This window comes from Oncorhynchus keta, chromosome 33 (assembly GCF_023373465.1).
Source record: "Oncorhynchus keta strain PuntledgeMale-10-30-2019 chromosome 33, Oket_V2, whole genome shotgun sequence".
In the NCBI taxonomy this organism is placed as follows: Eukaryota; Metazoa; Chordata; class Actinopteri; order Salmoniformes; family Salmonidae; genus Oncorhynchus; species Oncorhynchus keta.
In genome coordinates, this window is record NC_068453.1 from 1456235 (window position 1) to 1471799 (window position 15565).

Below are 15565 nucleotides of genomic sequence, written 5' to 3' on the forward strand. Positions count from 1 at the left end.
ACAGAAAGAGAGAAAGGGGGACAGAGAGAAAAGGAGAGAGGGAGAAGTAAAGAAAGAGAAAAGGGAGAGGGATAGACAGAAAGGGGGGAAAGAGAGAGAGAGAGAGAGAGAGAGAGAGAGAGAGAGAGAGAGAGAGAGAGAGAGAGAGAGAGAGGGGAGGGAGGGGGCAGTTTACTACAGGACCCTGATTCCCCGAGTGTAGGTGCTCAGACACACAGACGCCATGAGACATGGGCGAGGTCCAACTCACTAAACACAAATAATCACCAGCATCACTCTCAAGCACACACACAGTAAAGGCACACACAAACAAATACTAAAGCTGTGTTTCACTGTGACTTGCCAAGTTGCCTGGGGAAATGTAACCAATAGATGTCACAAAAGTCTTAAATTTAACTAAATGTAATCTATGTATTCCCCAAAGTAATGATTTATCATGAGAGGGCCATAAACAACAACTAGTAATGTTGCATACTCTAAGGTGGAAATCTAACTTTTCTGGTAAAAATTGTTAAACTGCTGAGGTGTAGTCACTTTTGAGGAAGGACACAAGCTCAAGAACATAGTACACATATGAAATACTATATGAATATGGCTTGAAATGACTTATATTTTTTCTAAATGATTAACTATAAGATTTTACCTTCCTTATTACTGTAAAATACATATTTATATATTTTGCTTTAGAGAAAATGTGCATATTTTCTAAAGGTCCCTCTTGATCAAAACATCTGTTCTCATCGTTGTGAATGTCTCACAGAGCTCTAGCTTGGATCACTGAACTCGTTAGGAACTCACCTTTCATCTCATATTAATATTGTTATTTTTGATTACTGGCTACAAATCAATCTCTGAATGTGCTACAGTGTTGAAACCACTCTATCCTGCTGCGTTACGATGTAAGGATTCCAGGCATATGCATTGTTAGTTGGTGTGATGTATGGATCAGCCAGGAGTTGGACAGTCAGAATAGCGAATGAAATGGGGGACATCCCAGCTTAAAATGGTGTCAGATTTCCTTTTCCTTCAGTCTGCGGTCCAACTCATCCCAAACCATACCGAATGCTATGGTAGCCATGCTGGTTAAGTGTGCCTTGAATTCTAAATAAATCACTGACAGTGTCACCAGCAAAGCACACCATCACACCTCCTCCTCCATGCTTCATGGTGGGAACCACACAAGCGGAGATCATCCGTTCACCTACTTGTCTCACAAAGACATGCAGTTGGAACCAATAATTCTCAAGTTTGGACTCATCAGACCAAAAGGACAGATTTCCACAAGTCTAATGTCCGTGTTCCTCCTGTCCCTATGCCAAGCGAGTCTCTTCTTATAATTGGTGCCCTTTAAGAGTGGTTTATTTGCAGCAATTCGACCATGAAGGCCTGATTCACTCAGTCTTCTCTGAACAGTTGATGTTAAGATGTGTCGGTTACTTGAACTCTGTGAAGCATTTATTTGGGCTGCAATTTCTGAGGCTGGTAACTAACTTATCCTATGCAGCAGAAGTAACTCTGGGTCTTCCTTTCCTGTGGCGGTCGTCATGAGAGCCAGTTCCAACATTGCACTTGATGGTTTTACGACTGCACTTGCTTATTTGAGCTGTTCTTGCTATAATATGGACTTAGTCCTATTTGGTAAAAGACCATCTTCTGTATAACATCCTTACATTGTCACAACACAATTGATTGGCTGAAACACATTAAGAAGGAAAGAAATTCCACAAATGTACTTTTAACAAGGCACACCTGTTAGTTGGAATGCTAAGAGTGTGCAAAGCTGTCATCAAGGAAAAGGTTAGCTACTTTGAAGAATCTCAAATATATTTTTATGTTTAACACATTTTTGTTACTACATTATTCCATGTGTTATTTCATAGTTTTGATGTCTTCACTATTTTTTTTTAAATTGTAACCTTTATTTAACTAGACAAGTCAGTTAAGAAGAAATTCTTACTTACAAAGACAGGCTACACCAGCCAAACCCAGAGGATGCTGGGCCAATCGTGTGCCGCCCTATGGGAGTCCCAATCACGGCCAGTTGTGATACAGCCTAGAATCGAACCAGCGTGTATGTAGTGACGTCTCAAGCACTGAGATGCAGTGCCTTAGACCGCTGGGCCACTCAGGAGCCCAATGAGTAGGTGTGTCCAAACTTTTGACTGGTACTGTAATTCTAACCTTAACCCTAAGAAATAGCATTTGACTTTGTGGGGACTAACAGAATGTCCCCAGCTGGTCCAATTGGTATTTTTTTACTATTCTTGTGGTGACTTCTGGTCTCCACAAGTAAAGGAAAACACACACACACTTGCCTCTGCTACAGTGAGATCACAAACTAAACAGACACTGCACCCTGGGAACATCTGAACGGTTGCTGATTTGTACCTAGGGGAAACAGGCAGGGCCATTGAATTAGAAACACTGTCAGGAAACTGACCTTTTACCTCTGATATTGGATCTGTAACAACCCACATTATATGACAACTTGCCAAAAATGTCTCTTTCAGCTTATCTAAATAAGACGTTTAAAGTCAATAGTGAGAACGGCAAATACATCAGACATAAACCAAGCAGCACAAAACAGGAACTCTAACATAAATAAACGAAAATGCTTTAGAATCCGTCTTAAACTTTAGGATCGATTATTTCTTGCCCCGACTTCAAGTTGATGGTTTTGTCAATATTTGAGTGTAAACAGTTATATTGCAACAAACATCAGCACGAAACAATCTGTCCCTTGCATCACCAACATAAATACACGCACACGTGCAGCCAGCTGTGGGCCGATTTTGTCCTTAGAAGCAGTAAGTAAATAATGTCCCTCTTTGCTTACATCTCAGAGCAAACAAACTCCCTGTCCCTCTCTCACCACCTTAGTGACCTTCACAGACACTCACACTGGACCCTCAAAAGGTACTGTGCGTTTCTGTGTGGATGTGCATATATGTATATGTGTGTGTGTGTGCACGTGCGTGTGTGAGGATCCTGTACCTTTTCAAACCCCTTTATCTATGAGGACTGGAGGGCAGAGCGCTGCTCACAATCACACACACACGCACACGCACGCTGCTCACTAGCGACTTAGAAACGGAAGTCAGGGTTCAGCAATCTCCCTTTCCTCTTTTCTTCAATTCGTGACCTCTCTCTCTTCTCTCTGAAAATGAGTCCAAGCCAAAGAGTCACAACAACTCCCTCCCACACAAACACACACTTTTTATTGCCCCTAGCAACAGCCTAACACACACCCCGGCACAGCTGTCATCCGCTGGTTTAAGGGCAATAAGCTTATTCTCTCAGGTTAGAACAATCATACGAAAGAAGTAGGGAGATAGAAGGAGAGAAAAAGAAAAAAAAGAGATGGAAGGATAAATGAGAACATTTCCACTTTACTTACCTTTAATAAAGTATTCAAGAGTTAGAGTTCTCTCCGTCTCCCTCTCCCACTCTCTCCTTCTCTATGCAGTTACTGAATGACTATAAACACTGAGCACAAAGCAATTGAAGAGTGAGGGAGGGTAGGAGGAAGACAGTGGGAGTGAAAGAGGGCGAGTTACAGAGTAAGAGAAAGCAGACAGACAGCAAGAGCGAGACAGAGCGAATGAAAAACAGAGGGAGAAAGTGAAGGAGGAAAGGCGGGATTCTGCTAAGGAGGTGGGGGTGGGGAGGACAAACAGAGAAAGAAAGGATAGGGATTGACAGTGTGAGATGAAAACTGATTTTGATATACTTCTTAGAAAAGGAGAGGAACAAGTGTAAGAAAAGGGGAATTACACAGAAACAAGCATTGACGATGAGATAGAGAGGTGAAGTCGAGAAAGCAGAGAAAGATGGATGGGTCATTTTAGCCCATAGGAGGGGAAAGGGGGGGGGGGGCATTTTCTTTGAAAAGCTTGCTTCTGTGTGCATTATTATAAAAAATATTTAAAAAATAAAAGTTCCAAGAGTGAGAGAGACAGACAGGTAGAGAGAGAGCAAAATACAGACATACATAGAAGCCTGACAAGAGAAAGGCTAATTCATCTTTTCGTCAGTGTTTTCCTGTTCTTGCAAACATTTTACAAATTGTGGAGTATAATAAACCTAGATTTGGTATCTGTACTGACAATAATAACATGCCCATTCATCCATGGAGCGCAACACTCTTAGAAAAAAAAACAGTGCCATCTAGAAGCTGAAAGGGTTCTTCGGCTGTCCACATAGGAAAACTCTTTTTGGTTCCAGGTAGAACCCTTTTCTTCAGTTCTACATGGAACCCAAAAGAGTTCTGCTTGGAACCAAAAAGGGTTTTCCTATGTGAACAGCCGAAGAACCCTTTAGGAAACCTTTTTTCTAAGAGTGTACCAAGCCATTCATCTGTTCAGTGGCCAGTCATCTTGCATTTCCATACCTCTACCCATAGAGGGCGGCCTCCGCCCCCTCCCCTCCCTGGTTAGTCAGCCACCACAGAGAGGTTGCAGTCCAAACGGAACGCTATTCCATATATAATGCACTATGTTTAGCCAGAGCCTGCATGACTGTTGTTGTTCGCGCACAGAAAGGATATTCTCTTCTCTGCTGACAACAAAATGCTGCCCTAATTAAGCTAGCCACTTGAGCACACTACGAGCGCTGTAAATGAACAGGCACAACAAACAAAACCAGGGAGGCTGCCACAACTCTTATGAAAATCTTACATAAGCAACAGCAGTCCAGTATTGTTTGAACACTAAGCTTATCATGCTTTAATTGATGTGCATCTGTAAAAGGCTGACGAATTTGGTGCTAATGCACACGTATGCACACACAAAGAAACACAAGCTCAAACTAACAAACGTACACATTTCCCTCTTTCCTCTCTCCGTCTCAGTCCAACAAACACACATTACAGATGTCATTCCTCTGTTTGTTAGTGTGTGTACACTGAAAAAAATACACGCTCTCTGTTAATCTCTCTCTCCTGTTTCTCTCCTCCCCTGACCCCTACGCATCCCCTTCAGTGCGTCATCAATTAAAGAGAACAGCAGAGTGAGAGTTTAAGAGAGGGAGGGGCAGACGGGGAGAGGGAGTGAGACAGTAGGGTCCTCCCAATGGGGAGAGAATAACGTCACTGATCTAGGCATCAAGGTTACTCCTCTTTCTCTTCTCTCTCTATCCTCTACAGAGAGTAAGGAGGGAAGACAACAGGGAGAAAGGAGAGAAGGCTGGAGGAAAGAGCGAAAGAAAGACAAAAGGGGAGGACATCAGAAGAATATTCCGGATAAGAAAAAGGACCATGTCCGTCTCTACAGAAAATGTCAAGGCCCTCTTGCCCCTTTACAGTGGTGTAAAGTACTTCATAAAAATACTCCTTAAGTAGTTTTGGTGGGTGGGGTACTGTGTTTGCAAATTATGTCTGAGTGTTGGAGGGTGCCAGTCTGTCCGTAATACATATGAAATAACAAAATTGTGCTGTCTGGTTTGCTTAATATAAGGAATTTGATGTATAGCATTTACTTTTACTCAAGTATGACAATTGAGTACTTTTTCCACCACTGTATTTAAGTACATTTAAAACCAGATACTTTAAGATTTTTACTCAAATAGTATTTTACTGGGTGACTTTTACACGAGTAATTTTCTGTTAAGGTATCTTTACTTTTACTCAATATGACAATTTAGTACTTTTTCCACCACTGTGTGAGTGCAATAACAGTGTTCAATTCTCCAGGTGTCTTGTACAAACACACTGTACACAGTCCGCAAGTCTACAAGATTAAGGGAACTACATGTAGTGATACACTACATGACCAAAAGTATGTGGACACTGCTCGTTGAACATCTCATTCCAAAATTATGGGCATCAATATGGAGTTGTTCCGCCCTTTGCTGCAAAAACAGCTTCCACTCTTCCAGGAAGGTTTTCCACTAGATGTTGGAACATTGCTGCGAGGACGTGCTTCCATTCAGCCACAAGAGCATCAGTGAGGTCGGGCACTGATAATGGGCGATTAGGCCTGACTCGCAGTCGGCATTCCAATTCATCCAAAAGGTGTTTGATGGGGTTGAGGTCAGGGCTCTGTGCAGGCCAGTCAATTTTCCACACCGATATCAACAAACCATTTCTGTATGGACCTCGCTTTGTGAACTGGGGCATTGTCATGCTTTGTCAACAGGGAAGGGCATTCCCCAAACTGTTGCCACAAAATTGGAAGAACAGAATAATCTGGAACATCATTGTATGTTGTAGCATTAAGATTTCCCTTCACTGGAATTAAGGGGCCTAGCCAGAACCATGAAAAACAGCCCCAGATTATTATTCCATTCCACCAGACTTTACAGTTGGTATTATGCATTGGGCAGGTAGGGTTCTCTTGGCATCCGCCAAACCCAGATTCGTCCGTCGGACTGCCAGATGGTGATGCATGATTCATCACTCCAGAGAAAGTGTTTCCACTCCTCCAGAGTCGAATGGCGGCGAGCTTTACATTACTCCAGCCAACGCTTGACATTGCGCATGTGATCTTAGGCTTGTGTGTGGCTGCTCATCCATGGAAACCCATTTCATGAAGCTCCCGACGAACAGTACTTATGCTGACGTTGATTCCAGAGACAGTTTGGAACTCAGTCGTGAGTGTTGCAATTGAGGACAGACAATTTGTTTGCGCTTCAGCACTCGGCGGTCCCATTCTGTGAGCTTGTGTGGCCTACCACTTTGCGGCTGAGCCATTGTTGCTCCTAGACATTTCCACTTCACAATAACAGCACTTACAGTTGACCGGGACAGCTCTAGCAGGGCAGAAATTTGATTACCTGACTTGTTGGAAAGGTGGCATTGTATGATGGTGCCACATTGAAAGTCACTGAGCTCTTCAGTAAGGCCATTCATTCTACTGCCAATTTTTGTCTATGGAGATTGCATGGCTGTGTGCTTGATGTTACACACCTGTCAGCAACTGGTATAGCTGAAATAGCCAAATCCAATAATGTGAAGGGCTATACTTTTGTATATACACCACCGTTCAAAAGTTTGTGGTCACTTTGTTTTTGAAAGAAAAGCCCTTTTTTTGTCCATTAAAATAACATCAAAATGATCAGAAATACAGCGCAATCTGGCTCTAACCAGAATAGAAAGAGGAGTGGGAGGACCCGGTCCACAACTAAGCAAGACGACAAGTACATTAGCGTGTCTGGTTTGAGAAACAGAGGTCTTACAAGTCCTCAACTAGCAGCTTCATTAAATAGTACCCACAAAACACCAGACTCAACGTCAGCAGTGAAGAGGCGACTCCGGGATGCTGGCCTTCTTGGCAGAGTTCCTCTGTCCAGTGTCTGTGTTCTTTTGCCCATCTTGTAATCTTTTATTTTTATTGGCCAGTCTGAGATATGGCTTTTTCTTTGCAACTCCTAGAAGGCCAGCAATGCTGAAGCTCCAGATACTCAACTAGTCTAAAAGCCAGTTTTATTGCTTCTTTAATCAAAACAAAAGTTTTCAGCTGTGCTAACATAATTACAAAAGGATTTTCTAATGCTCAATTAGCCTTTTAAAATTAGACAAACCAGCCTAGACAAACCAGCCACAAAAAAAATTGACTTCTTAACCTCATTTCTATGGGGCCCTGAGTATGAGACCTTACAGGGGCCTAAGCTTATAGTGTATAACTGAGGCCCAGAGTTGTTTCTGGTTAGGTCATGTGGTCAATATCAAACTTTGGGCCCTGCTCATACCCACAACTACCCCCTCATGCCTATTCACCCCTCCTCTCATGTCCATCACAGGCGCTACAGTGCAGAGTTGGCAGAATGTTAAACAACGAACAAACGAACGAACGAACGAACGAGAGAGATGTTGTCAGATGACAAGGAAGGAGTAAGATTTGCCAGGACAGATGTTATGGAGGAAGAGAGTGAAGAGGACTTAAAATATGTCAGAGAGAATGTAAATAAAAAGCAGTAAACAGAGGAAAAGAAAACAGACCCCATCCCACTTTAGGAAACATGCTAAAGTGGATGACAGTCAGCGACAAAAGTGAAGTGTTTTGCAAATCTTGATCATGAGCCTGCATAGGGTTATTACATTTTTTTTGTGTAAAATCTCAAATTATGGCACCCTTTTCTCTAGATAGTGCACTACGTTTGGCCAGCCCTTTGTAGGAAATAGGGTGCTATTTAGAATAAGGCCAATGACCTCCCCAGCCCTACCGATGGATCCAGGACAGATGGAGAGTCTTGCTTCAGACAGGAAGGAGCTCACCCCACCGCCCTAAGGCAGGACACACACGCACACACAGGATACCCAGCCCTGATAAACCCCGGGTTCAGGTCACTCAAGGGCCTCCTACTCCAGCCATCACTCAGTCTTGGCCTTTCCCATCACACCCTCAACTGGCCACAACAAAGCAAATGCTAACACTTTATTTGAGGCTGAGGCCACACAGAGATGTATGACAATGTATACGCGTTTTGCTTCAAAAACATGGTTTAAAAATATAGCATTTTGATCTCATGACAGGGATGGTCAGTCATTGCATCTATTTTTATTTTTTTATTATTTCACCTTTATTTAACCAGGTAGGCTAGTTGAGAACAAGTTCTCATTTGCAACTGCGACCTGGCCAAGATAAAGCATAGCAGTGTAAACAGACAACACAGAGTTACACATGGAGTAAACAATTAACAAGTCAATAACACAGTAGAAAAAAAGAGAGTCTATATAGATTGTGTGCAAAAGGAATGAGGAGGTAGGCGAATAATTACAATTTTGCAGATTAACACTGGAGTGATAAATGATCAGATGGTCATGTGCAGGTAGAGATATTGGTGTGCAAAAGAGCAGAAAAGTAAATAAATAAAAACAGTATGGGGATGAGGTAGGTAAAATTGGGTGGGCTATTTACCGATAGACTATGTACAGCTGCAGCGATCAGTTAGCTGCTCAGATAGCAGATGTTTGAAGTTGGTGAGGGAGATAAAAGTCTCCAACTTCAGCGATTTTTGCAATTTGTTCCAGTCACAGGCAGCAGAGAACTGGAACAAACTGCGGCCAAATAAGGTGTTGGCTTTAGGGATGATCAGTGAGATAGCACGCGCTCCAGCAGGTGTACGGGTGGGTGTTGCCATCGTGACCAGTGAACTGAGATAAGGTGGAGCTTTACCTAGCATGGACTTGTAGATGACCTGGAGCCAGTGGGTCTGGCGACGAATATGTAGCGAGGGCCAGCCGACTAGAGCATACAGGTCGCAGTGGTGGGTGGTATAAGGTGCTTTAGTAACAAAACGGATGGCACTGTGAATACCTAGGATAGGATAAAGTAATCCTTCTCACCCCCCTTAAAAGATTTAGATGCACTATTGTAAAGTGGCTGTTCCACTGGATGTCATAAGGTGAATGCACCAATTTGTAAGTCGCTCTGGATAAGAGCGTCTGCTAAATGACTTAAATGTATGTAAATGTGAAACTGCATCCAGTTTGCTGAGTAGAGTATTGGAAGCAATTTTGTAGATGACATCGCCGAAGTCGAGGATCGGTAGGATAGTCAGTTTTACTAGGGTAAGTTTGGCGGCGTGAGTGAAGGAGGCTTTGATTTTAGATTGGAGATGTTTGATATGAGTCTGGAAGGAGAGTTTACAGTCCAGCCAGACACCTAGGTACTTATAGATGTTCACATATTCTAGGTCGGAACCATCCAGGGTGGTGATGCTAGTCGGGCATGCGGGTGCAGGCAGCGAACGGTTGAAAAGCATGCATTTGGTTTTACTAGCGTTTAAGAGCAGTTGGAGGCCACGGAAGGAGTGGTTGGAGGTTAGATAGCACAGTGTCCAAGGACGGGCCGGAAGTATACAGAATGGTGTCGTCTGCGTACAGGTGGATCAGGGAATCGCCCGCAGCAAGAGCAACATCATTGATATATACAGAGAAAAGAGTCGGCCCGAGAATTGAACCCTGTGTCACCCCCATAGAGACTGCCAGAGGACCGGACAACATGCCCTCCGATTTGACACACTGAACTCTGTCTGCAAAGTACTTGGTGAACCAGGCAAGGCAGTTATCAGAAAAACCGAGGCTACTGAGTCTGCCGATAAGAATATGGTGATTGACAGAGTCGAAAGCCTTGGCAAGGTCGATGAAGAAGGCTGCACAGTACTGTCTTTTATCGATGGCGGTTATGATATCGTTTAGTACCTTGAGTGTGGCTGAGGTGCACCCGTGACCGGCTCGGAAACCCGATTGCACAGCGGAGAAGGTACGGTGGGATTCGAGATGGTCAGTGACCTGTTTGTTGACTTGGCTTTCGAAGACCTTAGATAGGCAGGGTAGGATGGATATAGGTCTGTAACAGTTTGGGTCCAGGGTGTCTCCCACCTTTGAAGAGGGGGATGACTGCGGCAGCTTTCCAATCCTTGGGGATCTCAGACGATATGAAAGAGAGGTTGAACAGGCTGGTAACAGAGGTTGCGACAATGGTGGCAGATAGTTTCAGAACTGGAGGGTCCAGATTGTCAAGCCCAGCTGATTGATACGGGTCCAGGTTTTGCAGCTCTTTCAGAACATCTGCAATCTGGATTTGGGTAAAGGAGAACCTGGAGAGGCTTGGGCGAGTAGCTGCAGGGGGGCGGAGCTGTTGGCCGAGGTTGGAGTTGCCAGGAGGAAGGCATGGCCAGCCATTGAGAAATACTTGTTGAAGTTTTCGATAATCATGGATTTATCGGTGGTGACCGTGTTACCTTGCCTCAGTGCGGTGGGCAGTTGGGAGGAGGTGCTCTTGTTCTCCATGGACTTCAGTGTCCCAGAACTTTTTGGAGTTAGAGCTACAGGATGCAAATTTCTGCCTGAAGAAGCTGGCCTTTGCTTTCCTGACTGACTGCGTGTATTGGTTCCTGACTTCCCTGAACAGTTGCATATCGCGGGGACTATTCGATGCTATTTCAGTCCGCCACAGGATGTTTTTGTGCTGGTCGAGGGCAGTCTGGAGTGAACCAAGGGCTATATCTGTTCTTAGTTATGCATTTTTGAACGGAGCATGCTTATCTAAAATTCTAAAATGGTGAGGAAGTTACTTTAAAAGAATGACCAGGCATCCTCAACTGACGGGATAGGGTCAATATCCTTCCAGGATACCCGGGCCAGGTCGATTAGAAAGGCCTGCTCACAGAAGTGTTTTAGGGAGCGTTTGACAGTGATGAGGGGTGGTCGTTTGACTGCGGATCCGTAGCGGATACAGGCAATATACAACTGTCTATGAATTTCAGAGTGCTAACATTTCTCCAGCCCACTCAGCTGTTTAACAAAACAAGTGTTTGGGTGACGGCTTTGTTGCTTTTCGAATCTTGGATTGTTCCCTTTCATGCTTTTGGGGTGCATTTCCTCCACATTGTAAGCATGTATAGTGTAGCATCATCTCATAATGATCCTGAATTAAATCAGTTAAATTTGCTAGACAGAGATATTATTATCATAAGCCTTGTAAGAAGTTATCTAAATGCAACATGCAACAATTTCAAAGAATTTACTGAGTTACAGTTCATAAGGAAATCAGTCAATTTAAATAAATAAATTAGGACCTAATCTAGGGATTTCACATGACTGGAAATACAGATATGCATCTGTTGGTCACAAATACGTTAACAAAAAAGGTAGGGGTGTGGATTAGAAAATCAGTCAGTATCTGGTGTGACCACCATTTGCCTCATGCAGCGCAACACATCTCCTTAACATAGAATTGGTTAGGCTGTTGATTGTGGGCTGTGGAATGTTGTCCTCTCCTCTTCAACGGCTGTGCAAAACTGCTGGACATTGGCGGGAACTGGAACACACTATTGTACACGTCGATCCAGAGCATCCCAAACATGCTCAATGTCTGGTGAGAATGCAGGCCATGGAAGAATTTGGACATTTTCAGCGTCCAGGAATTGGGTACAGATCTTTACAACACGGGGCCGTGCATTATTATACTGAAATATGAGGTAATGGCGGCGGATGAATGGCACTACAATGGGCTTCAGGATCTTGTCACAGTATCTCTGTGCATTCAAATTGCCATCAATAAAATGAAATTGCGGTCATTGTCCTTAGCTCATGCCTGCCCATACCATAACCCCACCGCCACCATGGGGCACTCTGTTCACAACATTGATATCAGCAAACCGCTCACCCACACGTCTGCCATCTGCCCAGTACAGCTAAAACCGAGATTCATCCACAAAGAGCACACTTCTCCAGCCTGCCAGTGGCCATCGAAGGTGAGCATTTGCCCACTGAAGTCAGTTACGACACCAAACTGCAATCAGGTCAAGACCCTTATGAGGACGCAGATGAGCTTCCCTGACTGAGACAGTCTCATCAGCTGTCTGGGTGGCTGGTCTCAGACAATCCCGCAGGTGAAGAAGCCGGATGTGGAGGTCCTGGGCTGGAGTGGTTACACGTGGTCTGTGGTTGTGAGGCCGGTTGGACGTACTGCCAAATCCTCTAAAACAACGTTGGAGCCAATTTACGGTAGAGAAATAAATATTCAATTCTCTGGCAACAACTCTGGAGGACAGTCCTGCACTTGAGGCATCTGTGGTATTGCGTTGTCTGACAAAACTGCACATTATGGGCGACCTTTTATTGTCCACAGCACAAGATGCACCTGTGTAATGATCATGCCGTTTAATCAGCTTATTGATATGCCAAACCTGTCAGGTGGATGCATTATCTTGGCATAGGGGAAATGCTCACTAACAAGGATGTAAACAAATTTGTGCACATTGTTTAAGAGAAATAAGCTTTATGTGCATATGGAAAACTTCTGCGATCCTTTATTTCAGCTCATGAAACACTTTATATGTTGTATTTATATTTTTGTTCAGTGTATGTAAACGTATGTTACTCACTCCTGTGCGAGTAAACATATCATGACATACACACACGTGTGCATGTCTATGCATGTTACTATGCGGGACAGACCTGAGGTGCTCTGATGTCCTACATTCTAAAGTGTGATAAGATCAGCCCTTTGAGGCAGTGTAAATACCATTGGTCTTCTTAACACAGGTACTGGGAACAGTAGAGGCCTCGTAACAGTTTTTTCAGCTAATTTTGAGTTAGTGCACGGTGTGTCTAGCGGGTGACAGCCTTGCTCGACTGTGACCCAGTGCACAGATTGCGTTATTAATGATGTTCATTAGAGAGATCATGAAGATATTCAGAAATCACCCCGGGGACTACAGGGCACTAATTGATTCACGGAATATTGGACAGTGGTCGGGGACCGCTCTTCCAGCTCCTTAGGCCTACATTACAGACAGGCCTATAAAGAGCCATATGCCTCCATACCGAACCCATACAGTAGGCCTACTTTACCTGTTCTCAGTTTGATGACAGACAGACAGACTATCCAGCCCATATTTGACCTAGATAGCCTTATCTGTTGGAACACAACACACATTTCACATCTCACTTTGTCATCATAATACTGTTTCAATACTTAACAGATGCAAATTTTTTGCATTTTTACATCGATAATATTTAGGTGACGACACAATGCAACATCACCAACAACAGGTACAGCCTGTCAGACTGGAATCTCTACATAACCTATCCTGTGTTACCGGTCAACAGCTGTGTGTTAGTTATCATGGTAGAATACATTTTATTTATTTAACCTCTATTTAACTAGGCATGTCAATTAAGAACAAATTCTTATTTAAAATGACGGCCTACATGGCTTTACTCTAGTTCCATATCATGTCCATGCCTACATTGGCAACAGTGTCTGGGCAAGGCACACCCAGTCAACAAAATACAAGATCCAGACAAAAAATATATACATTATGTTCAAAACCAAGCACAAATGAAAAAGCAAAATGGAAAAGTTAAAAAATAAACAAGTCAGGCCTAGGTTAATTATAAGCTAGTGCAACCAACTGAGGTTCAGACCGAGGGTCTCCTAAGATCCACAACTGTGTGAGCCTGCAGCACTAAAGCCCATGCAAATGTGGTTCTGAAACACCTCTGTTTACGATTGCCCACAATACAATTAATCTAGGCTAAATAATGTAGCCAGAGGTAGCAAACACCATCCGTGTTTGATCAAGCCTAGGGCCCCACACCAAGATGACACTGAATAAAACCTCAACCTTTCTATGACTATTTACTGGTAGTATCAGCCCATGGGCCTTGGACTAAGCAATGAGCTCTAACAACTTCAAATATATACAATCAAATTATTAAACGTAAATAACATGTAGTCCTATGCTGGGGAAAAGCATGAGTGTCTGAGGCTGCACCTTCTCTTATGAAATCATTTTGATGAATTATGAAAAAATACAGACGTTTGTATGGAAAGAGCAAGCGCACTAATTCCATCATGTGCAGTGAGCACCGAACACAGTATTTTATGATGGATATGAGGAGGACCAAAGCCTACCTGGGAATCTGCTCGAGCATTATTGTCCGCATAGCCTATAACATGTGCAGAATATAAACAAGGCATATTCTAATCATGACTGGTAAATTGTTTTAGCTGTAAGAAACCCGATCAAATAAATACGGTGATTGATTGCAATGGGTTTCGATCACATACAGTACGCGAGTTCGCTGCGCTCTCTCTCCTAATACATTATGAGAAGAGTAACATTATGTTCGAGAAGATGATCAAATATGATCATTACCAGACTTACGTTGTTCCGCAAATCTTGCAGAGCTACGCTCATCGTGCAACAGACAGCAACATCGACGGCGGGGCGAGCGCGACAGACTCTCTACCACTGCTGTTGACGATTCCAGTGGCTGGATCGCGAAGCCATCTCTCTCCCGCTCTCTCAAATCCTGCGGAACAACAAAAGGACATATACTAAACCTTTCTCACACATATCTATCCGTGTTGCTCTAGGATCGCAATGGACTGTGCCCGCCAGAGCATAACATTACCTAATGCCAAAGCGAGTGCCTCTCGAAAGCAAGCAGAATAGGCCTACAGCAAAATGTTCCATCGTTGGGAGAAAAAGCCCTTTCACGCGTGCAGTCGGCTAACCCGGGGATGAACGAGAAGGAAGATCGCAATCACCCTGCAGACTACACCCCGCCCTCCTTCTACCCCTTCCTCTCTCTCAATTAAATTTAAATTTAAGAGCTAAACTGACATGGGAAACATATGTTTACATTGTCAAAGCAAGTGAAATAGATAATAAACAAAAGTGAAAACCAATAAATCGCTTTCTCTCACACACACACATACACACACACACATGCCTTCCGTTGCCAAGACAAAAACATTTATTGTAGGCTAGGCATCGGGTTGGGGTGCTGAAGGATCATTCTAGGAAAGAGAACTGTGGTGAGATAGGCTACACAGGGAAGGGCAACAGATGTGTGCCAAGATAAGAAATGCTGACTTCACCCTAATATTTTTAAAACTTACAGAAATGCACCTGATTACACACCCTTTAGAAAAAGTTCGATTTTACTGGGGCTCAAGTAGGCCTACTTGCACATCTCCAATTAGTGTAGGCTACAAAATATCAGAGGTGTGTGTATGTTCGATTGTTAACTTGCTTGTGTGTCTGTCTGTCTCACATTTGAGCATTTATACACTGCATCAGTCAAATATTGTAAGTGGCTGGCCAG

The 15565-nt window shown here is 43.5% G+C and overlaps 1 protein-coding gene across 4 annotated transcripts in view; it reads right to left on the reverse strand.

Moving 5' to 3' along the window:
- Positions 1-15034, reverse strand: part of LOC118366021 (endothelin-converting enzyme 2-like) — an 82818-nt gene extending 67784 nt beyond the window's left edge. Inside the window, exons 1-2 of one of the 4 annotated variants that reach the window (XM_052491639.1) lie at positions 14870-15034; positions 14620-14767 (exon numbers count right to left, since the gene is read on the reverse strand). In XM_052491639.1, coding sequence (XP_052347599.1) covers positions 14620-14652 — 33 coding nt within the window. In that variant the 5' untranslated portion in view covers positions 14653-14767; positions 14870-15034. Of the gene's footprint in view, positions 1-2994; positions 3158-3397; positions 3561-14610; positions 14768-14869 lie in introns of those variants that run through there. The other 3 variants (XM_052491638.1, XM_052491641.1, XM_052491640.1) reach the window with 3 other exon arrangements.
- Between the last annotated feature and the right edge of the window lie 531 nt (positions 15035-15565).